The sequence below is a fragment of the Lissotriton helveticus genome, chromosome 7 (assembly GCF_964261635.1).
Source record: "Lissotriton helveticus chromosome 7, aLisHel1.1, whole genome shotgun sequence".
NCBI lineage: Eukaryota > Metazoa > Chordata > Amphibia > Caudata > Salamandridae > Lissotriton > Lissotriton helveticus.
Window position 1 is genome coordinate 625,110,198 of NC_136068.1, and position 24,490 is coordinate 625,134,687.

A 24,490-nucleotide genomic window follows, 5' to 3' on the forward strand; every position below is an offset into this window, starting at 1 on the left:
CACTCTCTTCTCTTTGAGCAGCTCAATGACATTGGCATTGTTGGTTCTGCCTGGAGTTGGCTCAGATCTTTTCTGGAAGACCAGGTCTGGCTGCCCCCGTGCGCTTCTGAACCCTCTCCTCTTTCCACTGGCGTCCCGCAGGGCTCTTCCCTTAGCCCCCTTTTGTTCAACATCTACATGACTCCCCTGATTTACCTGGCGGAGTCATTGGGGGCTAAGGTGATGGCGTATGCGGACGATACGCAGTTATTGTTCACCTGGAAAAGGGGTGAGAACTCGGTCAGCTCCGTGCAGCAGTGTCTCTCTTCGGTGTTCCATTGGCTGTCTAATGCACAGCTTAAGTGCAATGAAGAGAAATTGGAGGTGCTCCTGTTTGGCCGGTTCCCTGCGGATTTTAGAGTCACCCTCTGGCCTTCTGACTTTGCGCCCCCCTAGTCTGACAAGGGTCTAGCAAAAAATCTAGGGGTCTGGTTTGAGGAAAACCTTAATTTTGCGACTCACGTTAAGAAACTTGCAGGGACCTGCTTTGGTATCTTAAAAACGTTGCGAAAATTCCTCCCTCTCCTGCCAGCCGGTGCCAAAGAAACGGTTGTCCGGGCACTTATTCTCTCCCGGCTCGACTATTCTAATGCTCTCCTGGTGGGATGTCCGGGGTATCTTACCAGGAAGCTGCAGGTAGTACAAAATGCGGCAGCTAGACTTCGGCTGGGACTTTCTCCCAGGCAGTGTGTGCGGGCACATCTTCGCCTCCTTCACTGGCTCTCAGTTGAGTCTCGGTTTAAATTTAAAATGCTGTCCATTGTTCAACGGGCCTTGTATGGGCCGGGCCCACTCTACCTTCAGAAGCGCTTTGTCTTTTACACGCCCTCTAGACAATTGCGATCTTCGGACAAACTCCTCATACAGACTCCCCGGTTTAAACGCCATTGGCTGGGCGGCTGTTCCTTCACTCGCAAAGCTGGTTCAGCTTGGAATGAGCTCCCTCTTGCCCTCAGGATGGTCTCTGACCCGGCAGTTTTTAAGAAGAAACTAAAAACGCTGCTGTTCTCATGCCTTTTTCCCTCCTGATTTGCTGAGTCTACAGCCGGCTCTGTGGTAGGCTCTTTGGTAGCAGCGCCGGGATACTGTTAGTAGCTGTGCGCTCTATAAAACTAGTATAACATAACATAACATAACAACCTAGAGACACACCCTCTTCTCCTCTTCCTCACACTCTGCCAGCTATTTCTCCACCTTCTACACCACGCCCATCTACACCCCAAACAGATGTAAAAAGTGACACAGGGGAGGGGGAACTTCCTAGGGATGATAGTGACACTATCCCAGAAGACACAGACCCATGGGTAGATTATAACGCAGCGTCAGATAATGATAATGACCCTGACCTGTATCCCTCAAAACCCTCACCACCTGATGATAATACGGGTTTTCCACAATTAATTATTAGGGCAGCAAAATATCACAAGGTAGATTTACATGCGGAACCTCAAATAGAACATTTCCTTTTAGAAACACTACCTGCTGCACACAAAACCTCAGAGACCCTACCAATGCTTAAGGGTCTCCTCAATCACACAGACATATTTAAAGACCCTGTGAGGGCTAGGGTATTAAACCCAAGAATTGATAAGAAATATAAGGCATCCCCAAAGGACCCAATATTTATTAAGGGACAAATACCTCTGGACTCGCTAGTAGTTACAAACGCTCGTAAGAGGGCAAACTCACTAACTACAGGAGAAGCTCCTCCTCCTGACAGGGAGTCCAAGTTAATAGATGCCTCTGGCAAAAGAGTAGCATCCCAAGCGGCAAACAGCTGGCGCATAGCTAATACGCAAGCGCTACTTGCACGTTATGATAGAGCTCATCATGATGAGTTAGAAAAACTCATTACACATCTCCCTAAAGAACATCAAAAAAGGGCAGATCAGCTCATACAAGAAGGGCAGATAATAACTAACACTTCCATTAAGTGCGCCTTAGACGCAGCAGACACTGCAGCAAGATCCATAAACACCAGTATCATGTTAAGAAGACATGCATGGCTCAGAGTCTCAGGGATCAAACAAGAGGTACAAACTTGCTTATTGAACCAGCCTTTTGATGGGAAAACACTGTTCGGCTCAAGTACAGATGTGGCGTTAGAAAAGATGAAAAAAGACACAGAAACGGCTAAGTCAATGGGAGCATTGCAACAGCCAGCTCAAATGGGTTCCTTTCGTAGGTCCACCTCTAGAGGCGGATCAAAGAATATAGGCACAAGCCAGCAATCAACCTCTTTTACACCAACATCACCCAAAGGTAATTCTAGAGGCAGTTATAGAGGTAACAACAACAAGGGTAGAGGTCGCGGAAATGACAACAGCCGCAACTCTCCTACCCCAAAACAGTGACTTCATACAGCTCCCCCCAGACCATGTAACACCGGTCGGGGGACGCCTATCACAGTTTCTACCTGTCTAAGAAAACATCACATCAGACAGATGGGTGAGACAAATTATCCAACATGGTTATTGCCTAGAACTCACTGCTACCCCACCAAACATCCCCCCCAAACAGCGTCCAATGAGTCAAGATCATCTGACATTGTTAAAACAGGAAGTACTATCACTGCTACAAAAGCATGCCATAGAGAAGGTTCCACAACATCAACAGGAAACAGGAGTATACTCTCTATACTTTCTAATTCCCAAAAAAGATGGGTCTCTAAGACCAATACTGGACCTCAGACCTCTCAATGCATACATAAATTTGGAACATTTCCACATGGTCACGCTCCAACAAGTACTTCCTTTACTGAAGAAAGGGGACTTTTTTCTACACTGGATCTAAAAGACGCTTACTTTCATATCCCAATTCACAAAGCCCACAGAAAATACCTCAGGTTTGTAGTAGAAGGACAACATTATCAGTTCAAAGTCCTTCAGTTCGGGGGTCACAACAGCACCAAGGGTGTTCACAAAATGCCTAGCAGTGGTTGCAGCACACCTAAGAAGACAACAAATACATGTCTTCCCTTACTTGGACGACTGGCTAATAAAGGCCAAGTCACAAGAGGAATGTCTTCAAAACACACAAAAGACAGTTCAGCTGCTGCACCAGCTAGGGTTTACGGTGAACTACACAAAATCCCACCTACAACCAAACAATATCTAGGGGCTACTATAGATACAGAAAAAGCCAAAGTATACCCCAATCCAGTCAGGATTCAAACAATGCTCACATTGATTCAAAGATTTCAACCACAACACTCACTAACAGCTCGAGTGTTCATGCAGTTATTAGGGATGATGTCCTCTTGCATACTGCTAATACCATATGCCAGACTCCAAATGCGTCCGTTTCAAGAATGTCTAGCAACACAGTGGAATCAGGCCCATGGTCAGATTACAGAGCTGGTGTTGGTAGACGACCGCACACATCGCTCTCTGAAGTGGTGGAACACAACAAACATTTCCAAGGGGCGGTCGTTCCTAGAACCAATTCCACAATTGGTGCTAACAGCGGATGCATCGCTCACCGGATGGGGAGCTCGTATGGACAAATATACAGTACAAGGAAGATGGAGTGTACAGCAAACAAGACTGCACATCAATCATCTAGAACTACTAGCATTGTTTCTAGCATTAAAAGCTTTTCAAATGCAGATTCTCAACAAAGCAGTCCTGAACAGAACTGACAACATGACAGCAATGTATTATATTCAAAAACAGGGGGGGGGACACACTCTCTCCAACTATCCAGACTAGCACAGGAAATTTGGAGATGGGCCATTCCTCAAAACATCTATTTGTTAGCCGAACACCTACCAGGAGTTCAAAATCAGATAGCAGACATCTTAAGCAGAGAGTCAGAACAAATACACGAATGGAAACTGTACAACCAGGTACTGAAACCATTCTTTCAAAGATGGGGGCAACCGGAGATAGATCTCTTTGCCACTCATCAGAACGCAAAATGCCAAAGCTTCGCATCCAGGTACCCACACCACCTGTCGCAGGGCAATGCATTATGGATAAATTGGTCCAACAAATTTGCATACGCTTTTCCCCCTCTCCCACCAATTCCAATAGTGGTTCGAAAACTGCAACAACATTCAATGACCATGATACTAGTAGCACCCCGTGGGCACGACAGCCGTGGTTCACCACGCTCCTGCAACTCTCACAGGTGCCACATCAAAAATTAAGAATTTTACCCATGCACCTTACACAGATCCATGGAGAAATAATGCACCCAGCAACTGAACCTAGCGATCTGGCTCCTGAGGTCTTAGAATTTGGATACTTAAATTTACCTCCAAACTGTATAGAAATTATTAAGCAAGCAAGATGTCCCACCACCAGAGCATGCTATGCAGCAAAGTGGAAGAGGTTTGCTGTATACTGTAATAGTAACAACATCAACCCTCTGGACGCATCAACACAAAATATTATTTGCTACTTACTACACTTACAGCAATGTAACCTTGCTTACACCTCCATTAGAGTAAATCTTGCAGCTATAGCAGCATACCTGCAGAACAGGCAACATCTATCCCTGTTTATAGTGCCCGCAATTAAAGCTTTCATGGAAGGCCTCAAAAGAGTTATTCCACTAAGACTGCCTCCTTCTCCAGTCTGGAATCTCAACATAGTACTCACCAGACTAATGGGACCATCTTTTGAACCTATGCATAGGTGTGAAATACAATTTCTTACATGGAAGGTGGCCTTCCTTCTAGCCATTACCTCCCTCAGGAGAGTGAGTGAATTACAGGCATTGACAATACCAGAACCATTTCTACAGTTACACCAGAATAAAGTGGTTCTTAGAACAAACCCAAAGTTCTTGGCTAAAGTAATTTCAGCATTCCACATCAATCAACCAGTGGAACTACCAGTCTTTTTTCCAAAACCACAGACGGTATCAGAGAGGGCCCTACATACATTAGATGTCAAAAGGGCAATATTATATAACATAGAAAGAACACAAACTTTCAGAAAAACCAAACAACTATTTGTAGCGTTTTCCCCAACACACCAGGGCAATCCTATCTCTAAAGCAGGCATTGCTAGGTGGGTTGTAAAATGTATACAAATATGTTACATAAAAGCAAAGAGAACATTAACTGTTCCTCCTAGAGCTCATTCTACACGTAAACTAGGGGCATCTATGGCATTCTTAGGAAACATTCCCCTAGATGACATATGCAAAGCAGCAACTTGGTCTACACCGCATACCTTCACAAAACACTACTGTGTTGATGTGCAGGCAACACAACAAGCAAGGGTGGGACAAGCTGTACTAAAAGCTTTATTTCATACTGTTGCAACAGACACTGGCGACCACCGCTAGGGAGGTAACTGCTGTGTAATCTATTCATAAATGTACCATCTGCAGCCCATATGCCTCGAACGGAATACGCTACTTACCAGTATGCATCTGTTCTTGGCATAGAGGGCTGCAGAGTGGTACATGCCCTCCCTGTTCCAACATTTTTATTTAGATACACTTACATGGGCATCTCTTTCTGTATTCTATCATACTACTCCATCTAACCCTACTATGGCAAAACAATCTAAGGATGGAGCCGATGCCCATGCGCACTAGCACCCAAAGGAGGAGTCATCAGTCTTGTGACTACAAAAGACTTCTCGAAGAGAACAACAAGTGCAATCATCCAAGCCCAACACCAGATGGCGATCTATTCATAAATGTACCACTCTGCAGCCCTCTATGCCAAGAACAGATGCATACTGGTAAGTAGTTTATTCCTTAGTCCTGACGGAACTCATGAATGCTACTTTTGAACCAATTCATAAGGCCTACCTACAAATGCTAACAATAAAAACAGCATTCTTAGTGGCAATCACCTCGCTGCGCAGGGTGAACGAACTACAGGCGTTAACGCTACAAGAACCCTACATCCAAATTCACAATGATAGGGTGGTGATGAGAACGGACCCACACTTTATGCCAAAGGTGGTGTCAAGGTTCCACATCAACCAGACGATACAAATACCAAGTTTCTTCCAGAAACAAACGCCGAAAGGGCACTGCACACTCTGGACGCCAGAAGGGCAGTCATGCACTACATTGAGAGAACTAAGGAACACAGGAAAAGAAAAGAGTTCTTTGTGTCCTTCGCAGACAGTTTCTTGGGAAAACCAGTTACTAAGGGAACCATTGCACGATGGATAGCACAGACTATACAATTCTGCCACAAACAAGTAGGGCAGGAACTAGCAGAGGGGCCACGGGCACATTCTACCAGGAAAAAGGGAGCAACAATAGCCTTCCTGGCTAACACACCCATTCAGGACATATGCCTGGCGGCAACATGGGCTTCAGTGCACACATTAACAAAGCACAACTGTGAGGAAATACAAATGAACAAAGAAGCACAAGTAGGACAGAAGGTGCTTCAACATATATTCAACAACAAACGCTTATCTTCCACCCAGCCGCCACAAATATAACAAACCGCTACAAAGTCTAAGCACAGCATAGTGAGTCCAGAAAGATTCACGCTGCATAACGAATAGTTTCTTACCTGTCGGTGTAGTTTTGCAGCTTGAAGATCTTTCTGGAGTCACTAGCGAACCCACCCACTTCCGCCAGAAAGATGAGGCTGGAGAAAGAGGGGGTAAAAAGAGGGACAATATTGAAACAGACACCTTGAAGGATAAAGTGGTAAATCACTTACTGGAATATTGCCATAAAATTCGGAAACAGAACACAAACGAGAAAAAAAGAATCCGAAGATGGTGCCCAAGGGTGGGAGCTTCCGCAGGAAGCGTGCCGACGTCACGGGAAGGACACCAAAAGGTGGGACGTCGACGCCCACCTGGGCTAAAAAAACCACAAAAAAAAACAAAGAAAAGACTACGATTCCGGACCCAACCACTAGACCGCGGAATAATGCACAGCATAGTGAATCCAGAAAGATTTTCAAGCTGCAAAACTACACCGAAAGGTAAGAAACTATTCGTTTTTAGGGAAGGAACACATGCCCTGGTTACCTGATTGGCAGGAACCCAGGGCACACTCACTCAAAGCACTTCAGCAATTCAGCAAAAAGTGGGGGCATACCAACGCAAGAAAGATGGCACTTCCTCACAGCTAGGGTAATTAGCCACAGGATAGAGAAAAAATAAAATTCTGCCCCTACAGACCCTGTTTACATCAAGGGACAAATACCATTCGATTTATTAGTGGTCTCCAACCCCAGAAAAAGAGCCAATTCACAAACGTCAGGAGATGCTCTGCCTCCAGAGAAAAGAATCAAGACTCTTGGACGCTTCTGGTAAACGCACAGCATCACAAGCGGCCACTATATGGCGAATCGCCAAAACACCGGCTTTGCTGGCTAGATATGACGGGGCACATTATGGTGAGCTAGAGACACCGTTGCAACATCTCCATGATAAATACAAGGCCATGGCTCTTATACAGGAGGGTAAACTCATAACAAACATCTCCATTCGCTGCTCTCTAGACGTGGCAGATACCGCCTCCCGAGCCGTTAACACAAGTGTCCTTCTATGAAGACATGCATGGCTACGCATTTCAGGATTTAAACCAGAGGTGCAAACTTCAATACTTAATCAACCCTTTTGATGAGCAACACCTTTTTGGCCCTGCTGTAGATTAATCTCTAGAAAAGATGAAAAAAGATACCAACACAGCTAAATCAATGGGAGCTTTGCAATCGCAAGCTCCCAGACACTCTTTTCGTCGCTCCTATTACAAAGGCACCTCCAGAGGTTATTCCTCTGACAACCCCTCAACATCTTACAAAACTCCCACCCAAACCTCATTTACCAAAGGTTATCAAAGAGGAGGCTACAGAGGTAATAATAACAAGGGTTGAGGCAAAACCAACCCTACCCAATGACTCCCCTCCGCTCCCCTGAACCATTCCACTCCGGTCGGGGGAAGATTAACCCAATTCCTACATGTCTGGAACAACATTACTACAGACAAGTGGTTAAGACAAGTGTCTAGAACTCACCACTACCACCCCCCTCCCCCCAACATAACTGACTGAAATTCTTATAGAGCGCACGAATGCCGCGGCGTCTTGGCGCTGAGAGTACTAAGAAGCAAAATGGGGCAGAATTAGGACTGGGTGAAGAGCCAGGTTTTTAAGGACTTTCTAAAGCTCATTTTCGATTTTTGTGCGCGCAACAGGGGGGGCAATGAATTCCACAATTTTGCCGCTTGATGGGAGAAGGATTTGCCGCCCCATCGAGCTCTGTTTATTCTGGGCTGGCACACTAGGTCTTGATTGGTTGACCTCAAAGTTCTAGAGGGTACATAACGAGGTAGAAGTTTAATGAAATCATCTGGTCCTTTATCATACCTGTGTACCAAACAGAGGGCCTTAAACTGAATGCGGCGCCTAACCGGGAGCCAATGAAGCTCCCGAATGGCTTTAGAAGTGGGGTGCCGCTTGGGGAGATTAAGCAGTACTCTCGCCGCTGCATTTTGGATTGCCTGCAGCTTGCTCAGTTGTTTCTCCCCTGCTCCCAGGTAGAGGGAGTTACAGTAATCTACGCGGGACATAACCAGGGCTCCCATCACCGTCTTTCTTAATGCAGTTGAAATGTAAGGCAGGATTTTTCTAAGCACCTTAATGCTATAGAAGCAGGCAGATGTCACCTGGTTGATCTGAGCCTTGCCTTGTAGATCCTTGTCGAATAGGAAACCAAGGTTCCTAACCTTATCAACTGGGACGGGGCAAGACCCTGCCTCAGGAGGCCACCATAGATCACTCCAAATGGACGGCTTATGGCGAATTCAATGATTTCGGTTTTGTCCGTGTTTAATCTAAGAAAGTTGTGGCTCATCCACTTTCTCACCCCAGCTAGGCAGCTCCTGAAGCGCTCTGCTATGGTTTCAGTAGATTGAGAGATTGACACTACAATTTGAGTGTCATCAGCGTAAGACACCAAATGTAGGCCATAGGATCTAATCAGCGCTGCTAGGGGAGTAACATACAGGTTAAACAGCGTGGGTGACAATGCTGAGCCCTGCGTGACTCCACCTGGAAGAGAAAATTTGGCTGATTGTAGCCCGCTCCAGAGTACCCGTTGTGTTCGTGTGTCTAAAAAGGAGGTGACAAGAGTCAAAGCATTACCGGTGAGGCCTAGAGTAACTAGTCTTTTTAGCAGGATGGAGTGATTTACAGTGTCGAAGGCCGCTGTCAAATCTAATAAGATCAGGGCCGTCCGACCACCCTCGTCCATAGTCTTACGTATTTTTTCTGTGGCCATAATGAGAGCTGATTCAGTGGAATGATATGGTCTGAAACCATGTTGTGAGGGATCTAACAGTTTCTTTTCATCTATGTATTTCATGATTTCTTGATTCATGGCCTTTTCCAGGATTTTTGCAGGTAGTGGCAGACAGGAAATGGGGCGGTAGTGTTTCGGCACGGAGGGATCCAGATTCTCCTTCTTAATATTAGGTCTAATACAGGCCTTCTTCTAACTGCTGGGGAATTCACCAGTATCAATAATCTTATTGAGTAAGGGTGTTAGCACATTCACAATGCTCTCTGGAACCATATGCAAAACCTAGGGGGGTGGGCAAGGATCTAGAGGAGAGCCGGATTTCGCAGATCGTACACTTGCTCTTTCTCCAATGAAGGAAAATTGGAAAAACTAAAAGGGGGTCGCGATGGAGTGTTCGACCTCGTTGTCGGCAGTATCTGTTACTATGGTGCTGAGCTCGTCATATACTGTTTGTACTTTAGTTTGGAAGAAGGTAGCGATACCACTCACAAAGTTTTGGTCTGGAACAAAGATTGTATCCCGGGTAGTTTATGCTAAGTGAGCTACTACCTTAAAAAGCTCCCTAGCAGAGTTGGACGACTTTTGGATTTTATTCGTAAAGTAGGCTGTTTTTGCCTGAGCAATTGTCAGTTTATACTCCTGTAGGCTTTTAGTATAATTAAGTTTGTTTTCCTGACTGTAGTCCTAGCGCCACGTCCGCTCCAGTCTACGACATTTTATTTTGACTGCCTTTACCTCTGCCGTATACCATTGGGCAGTGGCGGATCGCCTTCTGGGTTTCTTTGTTTCAATTGGGGCCAGCTCATCCACCGCCTTGTTAAGCCAGTTGCGGAAGTCGATTGCTCCCTTATCACTATTACCACCTTCAAAGTCCGGGGGATTTTTGGCCAGTATCTTAGCTAAGGACTCGGGTTCAAGCTTTTTCCGGGGACGTGTTTTTTCGGGGGGTATGAAATTCCTACGCTTATTTACAAGGTTTTTAAGTTGTAAATTAAAAAAGATGGCACTGTGGTCTGACCAAGTGATGGGAAGAACAGAGGTCATCTTAATATGGTCATTATTGGTGAAGATCCCGTCGAGGATATGCCCCGCTGAATGCGTGGGTCTATCAACATTCCGAAACTAAGGAAATTATCCAGTAACGTGACTGAGTCCAGATCGTTATTCGCCTCAAGATGGAAATTAATGTCACCCAGGATAGTATAGGTGACTGGGTCTGTGGTAGTTTCTAAAAAAGTGTGTAGTGCTTTAATAAAAGGGCCTCTCGGACCAGGGGGGCGGTACACGAGCAGTCCTTCAAAAATCAGGCAGTTATTCTCTTTAATTTTGAAGGTCATGGCCTCCGCCTGTAATTCCTGCTGGGGACAGGCATGCAGTTTAAAGTGCGATTTGTAAATTATTGCTATTCCCCCGCCCACATTTTGGTTCTGTTTACAAATTCGACAGAATAGCCTTCTGGGGTGGCCATATTCCAGTCGGGTCCAGAGGCATCATTTGCCCATGTCTCTGTGAGAAACAGGAAATCGGCCCCATGATCAGTTATCAAGGCTTCGATCTCATGCTTGTGTTTAGGCATGGATTTAGTATTCAGCAGGATACATTTCAGATTACTGCTTCTGCCGGTCACAGGCGTTTGATAGTTGCTCTGAATGGTAGTCTGCTGAGTGTTGTTTAATGCAGTACCTTTATTTCTATCTCGAGGAAGCACCGGCATATTTGGTGGGATGTTAGGGAGGTTATTAGGGATTAGGAATCCGCAGGAGGGGCATCTGGGAGTAACACAATTATTCTCAAAATTGGCTCTCACCGGATGATCACATAGACGCTGGTTCAGGCCACACAGCTCGACTTTGGAGTAGCGGGACCCCTGAAAACAAACAGCGTTTCCAGCGCTAAGCGCGGACGGGCGCAGACGGGCTTGCCTTCGGCGCGCTTCCGCTGCGCCCGCTGCGCCCGTCCGCTGCGCTTCCGGTAGAACATAGGGCTTTGTAGCCTCGTGTCCCTGACAGTGCTAGAGCGCGTCCTGCACTCCCACCACACCTAAGATGGCGGCGGAATTCTAGGCGGTGGGGTGTCAGGTAGGAACAGTGCAAATAGGCTCACAAATGTGCTAAAGTGCTACGGTGCAATGTACAGCAATTATAAATTCAATTGTCACAATACACGTTTTAAAAGGGGGACTTCACGCTGTTTAAAAAGGACAATGTGCAAGGTCGGAACAATTCTTAAAATCGTCATACACAGGTACTCTCCTGACTTTACCTTGCCTTGTGGAGTCCCCCAGGGCTCCTCGCTAAGTCCGACACTTTTTAACATCTACGTGTCGGACTTGGCGAGGGTGATTAAGTCATTTGGTATAGGTTTAACATCATATGCCGATGACACCCAATTGGTCCTGGCGATCCACAAAAATGGAGAAGCAGTGGCAGCTAATTTCCAGGAGGGCATGAATGCCATCAGTATCTGGATGAATCAGAACTGTTTAAAGCTAAATTCTGACAAGACGGAGGTGATGTTATTTGGTGAACTGACTCCGTCTTGGTCCCCAGTCTGGTGGCCTTTGGAGCTGGGAACTCCTCCATCACCAGTATCTAAAGTGAGAAATTTGGGCGTGCTTTTTGACAACAAGCTAGCCTTTGTCAGCCATGCCAACGCAGTGGTCTCAGCCTCCTTCTTTACCCTTAGAATGGTAAGGAAATTGCTTCCATTTCTTCCCTCGAATGCAGGCAAGACCCTAATGTCCACTCTAGTACTATCTAAGGTGGACTACTGCAATGGCCTATTGCTTAACGCGCAGGAGCAAGTTTTGAACAAATTACAGCTTGTTCAAAATGCTGCCGCAAGGATTCTGACTGGCACACCTAAATACTCATCCATTTCCCCCATCATCCGTGAGCTTCATTGGTTACCGATTAGAAGCCGTACAAAGTTTAAGGCCTTGTGTATTATTTATAAGGCTTTGAACAATAATGGACCAGAATTCTTCAAAAAAGCAATTAAGGTTTACAAGCCTAGTCGAACATTACGTTCATCCTCAGCCCAACAGCTCCAAATTCCACGTACAAAAAAGGCATCATGGGGAGACAAACGTTTTGTGGTGGCCGCCTCAAAACTATGGAATCAGCTCCCTTCTTATATCGAACTTAGCCCTTCACTATTAACATTCCGAAAACATCTCAAGACCTGGCTTTTCAAGCAGTAATATGTCAATGGAAATCTTCTGCAATCTGTAAACTCTAGCGCCGAGACACCGGAAGGTATTTGTGCGCTTTAGAAATTTTATAAATAAATAAATAAATTAAAAATAGAGGGGGCTACACGCAGTTGCAATTTGGGATCAATTATTAAAATCAATTGTCACACAGAGTTTCAGAAATAGCGCTAGCCGCTCCACTCGCTTCTAACATACCACCCAAACTGCGCCCAATGTCTCTGTTAAGGCAAGAGGTCATTTCCCTCCTTTAAAAACAAGCAATAGAACCTGTACCCCTGCATCAGCAAAACACAGGGGTTAACTCCCTCTACTTCCTCATTCCAAAGAAAGACTGTTCTCTCAGACCCATTTTGGATCCAAGACCCCATAACCTGTACAGACAATCAAACCATTTTCACACCGTTAGTCTCCTGGTGCGTCTTTCATTTTCACACGGTCACACTTCAACAGGTCCTTCCTCTGCTATCACAAGGAGATTTCCTTGCCACTCTAGACCTCAAGGATGCCTACTTCCATATTCCCATTCACATCTCTCACAGGAAATATCTCCGGTTTGTACTAGACGGTCAGCATTACCAGTTCAAGGTACTCTCATTCGGAGTTACCACAGCACCCAAGGTCTTCACCAAATGTCTGGCAGTAGTTGCAGCTCATCTAAGACAACAACAAATTCTGGTGTTTCCAGTGTGGGGCCTTCTCATACTTTCTCCCTTTTCCTTGCTTGAAATTTCGGACTCATGTGCAGTCCTCTGAGTTGGGGTCTCTTAGCTGTGCCTCAGCCCTTTGCTCCTTTCAAGGGACGCAACTCTCCTTGATGGTGTTGTCTTAGGGTAATTTGTTGTTACTCTTCTGTTCTGGACTTCTTGTTCTTCACTGTTAATGGGCTGTGGTTGCAGGTTTCTTTAGTCTGCTGCAACATTTTTCGCATGCGTTTTCTGTCTCCAGGGAGAATGTTGTATTTGCTTGCAAGGTTGCTTTGCAGTAGTTGTGCTCTGCTCTTCCCTTCTATGACTTTCACTGCCACAGTGCCTGGCACTTCTCTGGATGGTGCTGTTGCTCTCCATTCGCTTCTATCCTTTCTGTTTATCTGCTATTTCGCACAATGTTACCATATTCTCACAGTTTTTGTTTGTGATGGCGCCGCATTGTGGCGCGGAAATGTTATCCGAAGAAAACTAATGTCAGAGCGCCGGGGCTCATGTGACCTCACTGATGTCACGCCCACGGATGACGTCAGGGCGGAGTCATGTGGTACCGCCCCCCGGCGTGCAGAGATGCTGTGGCAAAGAACATTTTCCGGATCCAGTCTCACTCCTGGGGATAATTCTATGTTAAGGATTCTGCGGCCAGAATCATCTCTACCAGATAAATAGTTACCGAAGGTAAGTAACTCGTACATTTAGGAAATAAACGTATTACCAATACATTCATTAGGTGTGCCCTAGATGCAGCAGACAAAGCAGCTCGTGCAGTCAACACCAGCATACTATTACGCAGACATGCTTGGCTAAGAATATCAGGCTTCAAGCCGGAGGTGCAAACCTCCATCCTTAATCAACCGTTCGATAAGGAGCACCTCTTTGGTCCAGATGTCGATACCTCGCTGGAAAAGATTAAGAAAGACACTGAGGTAGCAAAATCCATGGGGCTTTGCAGTTACCTGCCACTAGGGGTTCCTTTCGTCGATCCTTTTACAGTGGTGGTTCAAAAACGGTGTCCACCGAAAATCCCTCCTCCTCTTACAAGGGCAATAGTCAATCCCCCTCTTCAAGAGGTTATTTCAGAGGACGTTTTAGAGGAAACAATGGCAAGGGAAGAGGCTGAGGAAACTCTACCCGCACTTCCGCCTTAAACAAACAGTGACTTGCTTCTGTTATCCCCCGATCATTCCTCTCCTGTCGGGGGAGACTCTCCCAATTGCTGCCTGTCTGGAATTGAATCACCTCAGACGAGTGGGTACTACAAATTATCCAGTATGGTTACTGCCTAGAGGTTACAGACACTCTCCCAGATACCCATCCAAGATCATGTGCAATGTCGCCAGAGCATCTCGCCCTCCTAAAGCAGGAGGTTCTCTTTCTTGGAAAAACACACTATAGAACCAGTCCCATTACAGTGCCACGGGACTGGGGTATACTCCCTGTATTTTTTAATTCCCAAAGAGGACGGCTCTCTCAGGCCTATACTAGACCTCGGAGAACTACATCTGTACATTCAGTTGGACCACGTTCACATGGTCACACTCCAAGAAGTGCTCCCACTCCTTCAGCAAGGCACGTTTTTGTCCACCATGGACTTAAAGGACGTATATTTCCATATTCCGATTAACCCTGCTCACCGGAAATATCTTAGGTTTGTGACGGCCGGACAACATTATCAGTTCAAAGTTCTCCCATTCGGAGTAACTACAGCACCCAGGGTTTTCACCAAGTGTTTAGCAGTAGTCGCGGCTCATCTAAGACTACACATTCACGTCTTTCCCTACCTAGATGATTGGCTAATAAAAGCCAGCTCGCAACAGAGCTGCATAAAACGCACTCGAAAAACAGTCCAACTGATTCACGACCTGGGGTTCACAGTTAACCTCTCCAAATCGCATCTCCAACCATCCAACACACGAACGTACCTGGGAGCCACAATAAACACTCAAAAAGCTCTAGCGTATCCCAACACATGCATGATCCACAACATGCAAACTCTAATAGCGCAGTTTCAGCCTCAACACTTATTACCAGTTCAGCTGTTCATGCAATTGCTAGGAATGATGGCATCTTGCATTCTAATAGTTGTTTATGCAAGACTCCAAAATGCGTCCCTTACAAGAATGCTTAGCACGTCAGTAGAACCAGGCGCACGGTCAGATATTGGATCTAGTGTTGGTGGATGGCCGCTCTCCTCGCTCTCTGCAGTGACAATGTTATCCAATGGGAGAAAATTTAGGTTGCAGTTAAAGTACGATCTTGTTACCTTTGTAATCCAGTACTGGGTTTCTAGGTCCAGCACTGGGGTCTCAACTTAAAACAGGTAAGTAATTACGTTTCAGTATTTGGTATGATTTTTAAAGAATATTTCAAGTTTTCAAAAGTAGACAGAAGAAATTTCACAGAAAAGCACACAATGGATTCCTACGGAGAAAATGGAAGTTACTAGTAAACCCGGCTAGGATTACTTTTGCGGTTCAGTACTGCGCTATAAGATGCAGTACTGGCTTCTCTCCTGATCATAGGTGAGTACTTCGGAATTCGGTTGATTTTATGGGAATATTTTACGTTTTCAAAACTTCACTTAAAGAAGATTTATCGAGTCAAGCCAGTCAATGTTATCTAATGGCAGGTAAGTGAGTTACCGGTCTCCAGGTGAGTACTCGACTGGTGAAGTTAGGGTTCTGGGCATAGACTCAGGGGTCCCCCAGGGTCAGGTAGGTACAGTTGGTTCACCCTTAGCGGCACAGGGGCAGCCGGGTGCAGAGGTAGTTAGGCCAATGAGGGGCAGTGGGGCTCAGTTTGGTGGCTGCTGGCTAGCAGGCCACGCAGCTGTGGGAGCTGGGCTCCTGGTCACTTGCTCAGGGCAAAGGGGGAAGTAGGATAGGACAAAGGTTGCACAGTCAGAGGCACTCGGGTGGCTGGATGCAGGGTGCTTTTGAGCCGTCAGGCGCTCAATGTTACTCAATGGAAAAGTAAAAAGGAAACAAAGGCTAAAGACTCGGGGACGGTGATTCTTCAGGTGCGACCACCACTTCAAGAGGTAAGTTGGGATCTTGGAGAAGAGATAGGTACCCCCGAGGCAGGCACAGGGGGCTGCAGGGAGCCGGGTGCAGGGGTGTCTTTTGGTGTCGGGAATATTACCCTTGGCTGGTCGCGGTTGTGGGGGGGGTCTCTGGTTCTTGAGGCTGCAGGCGTCGTCTGGTTCGTTGAGGAGGGTCTTTGGGCACTGGACTTCGGGTCCCAGTCGCTGAGGGGACGTCCACGTGGTTTTGGATCCCTCGGGCACGGCCGGGCTCGGCGGGTGCAGGGTGGGCAGGTCTTGAGCTTCCTGGCTGTCACCAGGGGGTGGTTGTTGAAGCAGAGTCTCTGCTTATGGGAGTCCCAGTCTTTAAGAGAGTCAAGGCAGGCAGGTCCTCCGGGTGTCCCAAGGTTGCTGTCGGCAGGAGTCGCCGAGCTTAAGCAGGAGCAGGTTCCAGGATCGACAGGCCGATAGGGCGGAGGCCAAGTCAGTGGGTGTCGTCCTGTTAGCAGCTGCACCTCGGGTCGTCTTCTTCTTGTTCTTCTTTCTTCTTGATCTTCTTTCTTCTTCTTGATCTTCTTTCTTCTTTTCTTATCGGGATCTGAGGAAGGAAGGTTACAGGGAGCCCCTAAATACTGAATTTAGGGGCGTTACAGGTAGGGCAAGGGCATGGACAAATAGGTCCCTGCCCTGGGGTGGGTACACCCCCTAGTCCGCTCCTCTCCTGTGGGAGGGGGGCAGGAGCCTAGCTGTGATTGGGCAGGGCTCTCCATCTTCAAGCTGGCCGGAGCCCGGGGTCGTGCTTCCTCGCCTCTCCCACCTGAGGGGTGGGGTTGGCACAGGTTGGCACACCCCCAATCCTGACATAGGGTTTCCCGCCAGTCTTCCCGCCAGAGTGGGGGTCAGAACCGGTGGGGGCGAGTTGCTGGGTACAGCAAATTGTCTGGAGAAACTCAGAGCCGGCAGGCCTTTGAAGCTTCTCCCTGCCCATCCTGGGGGAGGAGACTTAGCACTTCGCCCAGGATGTGCATTGTTGCATGCCCAGGAGAGCGAGGCGCTCTCCACCCAGGGGTCCAGCAACATGTCTGCTGTGTGGCAGCCTGGGCAGCCACTCAGTCCAGACGTGGATTGTAGGTTAGGTTTCAGGGGGCATCTCTAAGATACCCTCTGGGTTGCATTTTTCATTAAATCCCACACTGGCATCAGTGTGGGTTTAATGGGCCGAGAAGTTTGATACCAAACTTGTCAGTCTTCAGGGTAGCCATTATGGTGCTGTGGAGTTCGTAATGACAACCTCCCAGCACCATATACTCTTCATGGCATCACTGCGCTTACAGTGCCCACAAATGGCCCTGGGTACTGTAGGGGCACAGGGCTCGTGCACCTGTGCCCACACCACTGGCATAGGGCACCCAGCTAGAGGGGTGACTGATGTATGCCAGGGCAGTGGGTTTGTGGGCATGGCACACAGGTATGTGTGCCATGTAGACTCTTTTTTTTTTTAGTTCTGTTTCTAGACACTCAGCCTGCAAGGGCAGTGTGTGGGTATCAGAGTACAGGGCCTCTAAGGGAGGCACAAAAAGTGCTGCAGCCCTTAGGGGTCTGCTATGGTCACCATGCCCTAGGTACCTAGGGTACCATTTACTAGGGGCTGACAGGTGGCCAGAGATGCCAATTGGGTTTTAGTTTCAACACAGTTTTAGGGAAGGAACACAGGCCCTGGGTACCTGGTTGGCAGTAGCCCAGGGCGCACTCAGTCAAAGCACATCAGCAGTTCAGAAAAAAGTGGGTGCATACCAATGCAAGAAAGATGGCACTTTCTCGCAGTCCTCCTCCCATTTTTCCAAATGTGGGGCTTCCCACAGATGGATCTTTTCGCCACCCACCTAAACGCAAAATGCCCAAACTTCGCATCCAGGTATCCACACCCGTTGTCCAAAGGGAATGCGCTGTGAATGAATTGGTCAGGGATATTTACTTAAGCTTTTCAACCTGTCCCACTCATTCCATAAGTGGTTCGGAAGCTCAGACAGCAGTCTCTGACATTTATCCTAGTTGCTCCCACATGGGCCCATCAACACTGGTTCACAACCCTATTGGAGTTACCAGTAGTTCCTCACCAAAAACTACACATTACTCCCAATCTCCTCACTCAGAACCATGGAGAGATAAGATATCCAGATCCCAGTCATCTCAACCTTGCGATCTGGCACCTGAAGTCCTAGAGTTTGGTTATCTTAATCTTCCGCCAGACTGCATAAATATTATAAAAGAGGCTAGGCGCCCTACCACAAGAGCTTGCTATGCAGCAAAGTGCAAGCGGTTTGTCGTTTACTGTAACAATCAAATCAATCCGTTAGACTCTACCGTCCAAAACATTTGCTTTCTATTACATTTACAGCGTTCAAATTAAGCGTACACATCCATACGCTTGCATCTAGCTGTGATAGCTGCATATCTACAAAACAGACAGCATTTGTCTCTTTTTAGATTACCTGATATGAAAGCATTTATTGAAGGATTTAGAAGAATCATTCCTCCCACACTTCCACCTGCTCCAGTGTGGAATCTCAACATATTTCTTACAAGGCTCATGGGTCCTCCTTTTGAACCACTGCACAAATGTGAACTACAATTTCTCACTTGGATAGTAGCCTTCCACATAGCCATCACATCTCTGAGATGAGTGGGTGAGCTTCAGGCACTAACCATAGAACTATTTTTTACAAATGCATCAAAACAAAGTGGTTCTTAGGACTAACCACAAATTGTTACCTAAAGTAATTTCTTCTTTTCATATCACCCAATCTGTAGTTACCAGTGTTCTTCCCTCAACCAGATTCAGCGGCAGAAAGTTCTCTGCACACATTAGATTTCAAAAGAGCATTACTGTACTACATTGAAAGAACAAAATCTTTCAGGAAAACAAGCAACTTTTTGTTGCCTTTGCTTCACCACATAAAGGCAACCCAATATCAAAATCAGGTATTTCAAATTGTAAGGTTGTGCGTACAAATATGTTAGTCAGTCTAAACGCACATTAACAATTCCCCTTAGAGTGCATTCCACTCGCAAACTAGGGGCATCTATGGCATTTTTAGGAAATATTCCCAAAGATGACATCTGCAAAGCTGCAACATGGTCTACACCACACACCTTTACAAAACAACATTGCATAGATGTGTTAGCTAAACAGGCTAGTGTGGGCCAGGCAGTTTTACGTACACTAGTTCACACATCTGCAACAGCTACAGGTTAGCCACCCCTTTGGGAAGTAACTGCTATATAGTCTATGCATAGTTTATGTCTACAGCTCACATGTCTCAAATGGAAAATGCTACATACCAGATCATGCCTCTGTTCTTGGCATGTAGAGCTGTAGAATCTCATGCGCTCACCCTCCTCTCCGGGTACCTATACCTGTTGCAGTACTATCTCACTTGGATACAATATACATGAACATCTCTTTCCTATACTACTCTTACTTGCTCCATCATGAACGTTTATCGGTAAAACAATCTAAGGATGGAGTTGATGCCTATGCACACTATCACCGAAAGGAGGAGTCACTTACCTAGTGACTGGAAAGACTTCTTCGAACAAAAACAAAGTGCAAATATCCGGACCCAAAACTAGATGGCAATCTATGCATAGCATGAGATTCTACAGCTCTACATGCCAAGAACAGATGCATACTGTGGTAAGTAGCAGTTTCCTTATTATTAAGTGCTAGATCAGTTAGGAATACATGGCTTAAATGTCTAACATGCTTCAATATTAAAATCACACGTTATATTTTCTTTAGCTGACGATCATTTCTATTCCAAACAGGGAATTGGGGCCCTCATCTCATTATTGTTCCAACCAGTGTGATGCTCAATTGGGAGATGGAGTTGAAACGTTGGTGTCCGAGTTTCAAGATACTTACGTACTATGGGTCTCAGAAGGAACGTAAGCTGAAGAGGCAGGTACGGGGTCAGAATTTTTACTCTTAAAACTTTGGTCACTACATTAATCTGAGTAGCGTTGAAAGCATATTAGAAAGATTACTTTGGAAAGAATGACTTCTCATTGGTCTAAAAGTAAGAAAGAGCAGCAGTGCTTTTCAGTCCCAAAAGCTAAAAATGAGGTGTGCACTATGTACTGGTTTTATGAGTTTATCATTGTTTTAATGTATCTGCTTGGTAGCAGTAGACTTTGTTTATTCTTGGTATTCTTCCTATTAACCAATAGCCGATTTCTCTGCTGGAACAGGTTTTTTTTAAGTAGGAACACAGTAGTACACCACAGAGTATGTAGTTCATTTATCTGAAAGACGGGCTGCATGGCTTTCCAGGCACGGCAGGGAACGGCCCCTGCCTTCATTTCTTCCTTGCTAAAAGATTATGTCCCCACTAGACAGCTTCGATCATCCTCTCAATCCCTGCTACAGGTTCCTCGCTATAACAGGAAAAAATGGGGAGGTTCCAATTTCTCAGTTTTGGCTCCCACCTTTTGGAATTCCCTCCCTGACCATCTACGAGCGACCAAACAATACTCCCTCTTCCGCAAGGGCCTGAAAACTTTCTTGTTTGTCCAGGCCTTCCCACACTAATTGTCCCTTTTTTTCTTCTGTTCTCATGCCTCCAAAAGCGCCAAGAAACCGTATGGTGTACGTTGCGCTATATAAGTATTTTAAATTCAAATTCAAACAGGTTAATTTTAGATTCCTTCCCTTAGAATGTCCCCAGGCGTCAGACTAGATCTGAAAAGTTTTTGTCAGCAGTACCCCTGCCCGTCGGTAGGTGTCGTCTGCGCCTCCACGTCTGCCGTCGGCGTTGTGATTGCCGGGATGACGCCGTCAGAGTACTTAGACGCCACCCTCGTTCGCTGACGTCAGTTCTTCTTTTTTCCGTGCCAGCAAGCACAGATCTGGGAAAAGCAGTACTCTAGTCATTTTTTGACTAACTTTTTTGATCTCTTTTGATCACTTTTTGAGTCGTTTATAGACTCGCGGTGCCGATAGGGATGCCTGGGTTTAAACCTTGCGAGGCCTGTCACCGCCTGATGTCCGTGACCGACCCCCACCGTCTGTGTCTTTACTGCCTCTAGGCCGACCATGATGACAAGTCGTGCCCCGACTGCCGGGCCTGGACCTCGAAGGCTAGACGGGAGCGGTCCCATAAGCTGCTTGAGATCTGGCAGTCGGCTCCACACCGCTCGAGGTCCCGGTTGAGGAGGAAGTCGAGGGACCGGTCGCGGAGCCGCAGTCATCGCTGCTCGTCGAGTCACCACCACTCGTCGGGCTCCAAGTCCTCCGGTAAGCCGAGGCATTCGAAAAAGAAGTGGAAGAAGCGTCCACGCTCTTCCGACTCTCCCTGACGCTCGCGTGATGCGGCCGGGCATTCGGGCGACACCGCCGGCGCGGCTCCGCCGGAGCCGCATGCGCCGCGCCTAGCTCCATACCCACCGGTCCCTGGGCTGCACGTGACGCCGGAGATCAGTGCTTTCCTCACGGCCATGAGGTCGCACTTCCCGCCGTCGGAACCTGCAGAGGCACCTTCGGGCCCGCGGGTACCACTGGGAGCTAGAGTGTTCTAGAGTGTGCTAGAGTGTTTTAAGGACTTCAGGGCTACTGCCAAGTCCTTGGGCCTAGGCCAGCGCCAACAACACTCCGGCTTTCTGCTCCTTTAGTGGCCATGGAAGGGACGTCCCCACAGGTCCAGCCAGCCACAGGCCGCAGAACCAGTCTCAGCGCGGTCACGGACGTAGTTACCGCCTTGGCGGTGCCGGGGGACAATGGCAGGGTCAGTCCACATCTGCTCCCGCAGCATCTGCCTCTAAGCCTTCCTAGTCCGGCATTTCAGGCCCATTCGACGCCAGTGGGGGGCAGGGTTCGCCATCACCTCCTCCACTGGCGTACAATCACGTCTGACAGGTGGATGCTGCAAATCGTCCGAAGGGGCTACTCCCTCCCCTTCGGGGCAATCCCTCCAGCCATGCCACCGCAGTACCACCGCATGTCGGGGGATCACTTGCAACTTCTGCAGGAGGAAGTTACGGCCCTTTTGGCCAAGGGGGCCATTGAGCGCGTTCCTGGGCCAGAATTAGGACATGATTGCTATTCCCACTACTTTCTGGTACCCAAGAAGGGTAAAGGAGGCCTATGCCCTATCCTGCACCAACGGAGCGTCAACGGCTTCCTCCGGAAGGAGAAGTTCAAGATGCTGACTTTGGCTCAGGTCCTTGCTGCCCTGGACCCGGGAGACTGGATGGTGGCGTTAGACTTGCAGGACGCATATTTTCCCATCCCTGTTCTGCCGGCCCACTGGCGCTACCTGCGGTTCACGGTAGGCCACAAGCACTTTGTTTATTGTGCTCCCCTTCGGCTTTACCAGCGCCCCTCGGGTGTTCACAAAAGTGATGGTGGTGGTCGCAGATCATCTGCGCAGATCAGGGGTTTCAGTCTTCCCCTATCTCGACGATTGGTTGTTAAAGGCGGGCTCGCCCCAAACAGTCGTCTCCCACCTCCAGACTACGGCTGACCTGCACTCGCTGGGGTTCTCCATCAACGTGCTAAAGTCACACCTGTGCCCCTCTCAGAAGCTCCTTTTCATTGGAGCGGTTCTGGACTCTGCGCAGTTTCAGGTTTATCCCCCCCAAACAGCGGGTTCGGATATTCAGGCTCTGATTCCGATCTTTCAGCCTTTCTCCCGAGTTTCGGTCAGGGTAACGCTACAGCTCCTGGGGCTGATGGCCTCCTGCATCCTTCTGGTGCATCACGCCAGGTGGCGGATGCGGGCTCTGCAGTGGGACCTGAAGTTTCAGTGGGCAAAGCATCAGGGCAACCTGTCCGACCACGTCTTGATCCCGGAGGGCACTGCGAGTCCGTTGTAGTGGTGGCTCACGAACCGCGATTGGGTCAGCGGCAGATCCCTCTCCCTACCCTAACTGGAGCACGTGGTAGCGACGGATGCGTCCCTCCTGGGATGGGGATGCCACATGGGAGAGGCGGAGATCAGAGGCCTCTGGTCTCCTGCGGAGTCCAGGCTCCATATCAACCTTCTGGAGCGGTGGGCGATCCGACTTGCACTGAAGGCATTCCTTCCCTCTGGGGAAGTGTAGTGCAGGTGTTCACGGACAACAACACCACCATGTGGTACTGCAACAAACAAGGCGGGGTGGGGTCGTGGACCCTTTGTCAGGAGGCTCTGCGCCTCTGGACATGGCTGGAACACCAGGGCGTCACCCTGGTGGTTCAACACCTGGCAGGTTCCCTGAACGCCATAGCGGACGAACTAAGCCGCCGGTGCATGATGGATCACGAATGGCGTCTGAACTCGGACGTGGCACAAGGTCTCTTGGGTGGAGCCTTGGTTAGATCTATTCCCCACCGAAGAGAACGCACAATGCCATCATTTCTGCGCGTTGGAATTTACAAAGCTGCACTCGCTCGGCGACGCTTTTCTTCACGAGTGGAGCTGCGGTCTGTTGTGCGCCTTTCCGCCTATACCACTTCTGCCCAGAGTGCTGAAGAAGATCAGGTGAGACAGGCCCAAGTCATCCTTGTGGCTCCGGACTGGGCACGAAGATACTGGTATCACTAGCTACTCAGCATGTCAGTCGATCCCCCATTTTGTTTGCCTCTTCAGGATGACCTTCTCTCGCAGTAGCAGGGGACGGTCCTACACCCGAACCTGCCCAGTCTCCACCTACATGCGTGGAGTTTGAGCGGCGACAGTTGAGACCATTTGACTTGCCTCCTGAAGTCTGTGATGTGATTCTGGCAGCCAGGCGTCCCTCCACAAAAACGGTATACGCCTGCAGGTGGAACAAATTTGTGGCATGGTGCACAGCAAATGCTGTGGATCCACTCTCTGCCCCCCTTTCAGAGGTTCTCCTCTTCCTTCTTTCTCTTGCCCAGCAGGGCTCTGCTCTGGGCACTGTCAAGGGCTACCTCTCTGCCAATTCAGCTTTCTTAAGGCTTCCTGATCAGCCTTCTCTTTTCAAGTTCCCTGTTGTAAGTAGATTCTTGAAAGGCATCACACACATGTTTCCTCCGGTTCCTTTCGTGATTCCTCAGTGCGACTTGAATCTTGTTCTAATGTATCTGATGTGCGCTCCCTTTGAGCCACTTCATAACTGTCCTCTTCGTCTTCTGACTCTTAAAACTGCATTCCTGGTTGCCATCACCTCTGCCAGGAGAGTGAGTGAGTGAGCTCCAGGTTCTATCTTCTAAACCTCCTTTCCTCTCTGTCCATCCGGACAAGGTTGTTCTGATGACTCGTCCTTC

At 47.8% G+C, this 24,490-nt stretch overlaps 1 protein-coding gene across 4 annotated transcripts in view; it reads left to right on the forward strand.

Annotated features, from left to right (window-relative positions):
• The window catches only part of SRCAP (Snf2 related CREBBP activator protein), a 1,816,344-nt gene that overhangs the window by 720,581 nt on the left and 1,071,273 nt on the right, over positions 1–24,490 (forward strand). For all 4 annotated transcript variants that reach the window (XM_078652845.1, XM_078652844.1, XM_078652847.1 and 1 more), the window contains one exon: positions 20,050–20,186. In XM_078652845.1, coding sequence (XP_078508971.1) covers positions 20,050–20,186 — 137 coding nt within the window. The remainder of the gene's footprint in view (positions 1–20,049; positions 20,187–24,490) is intronic.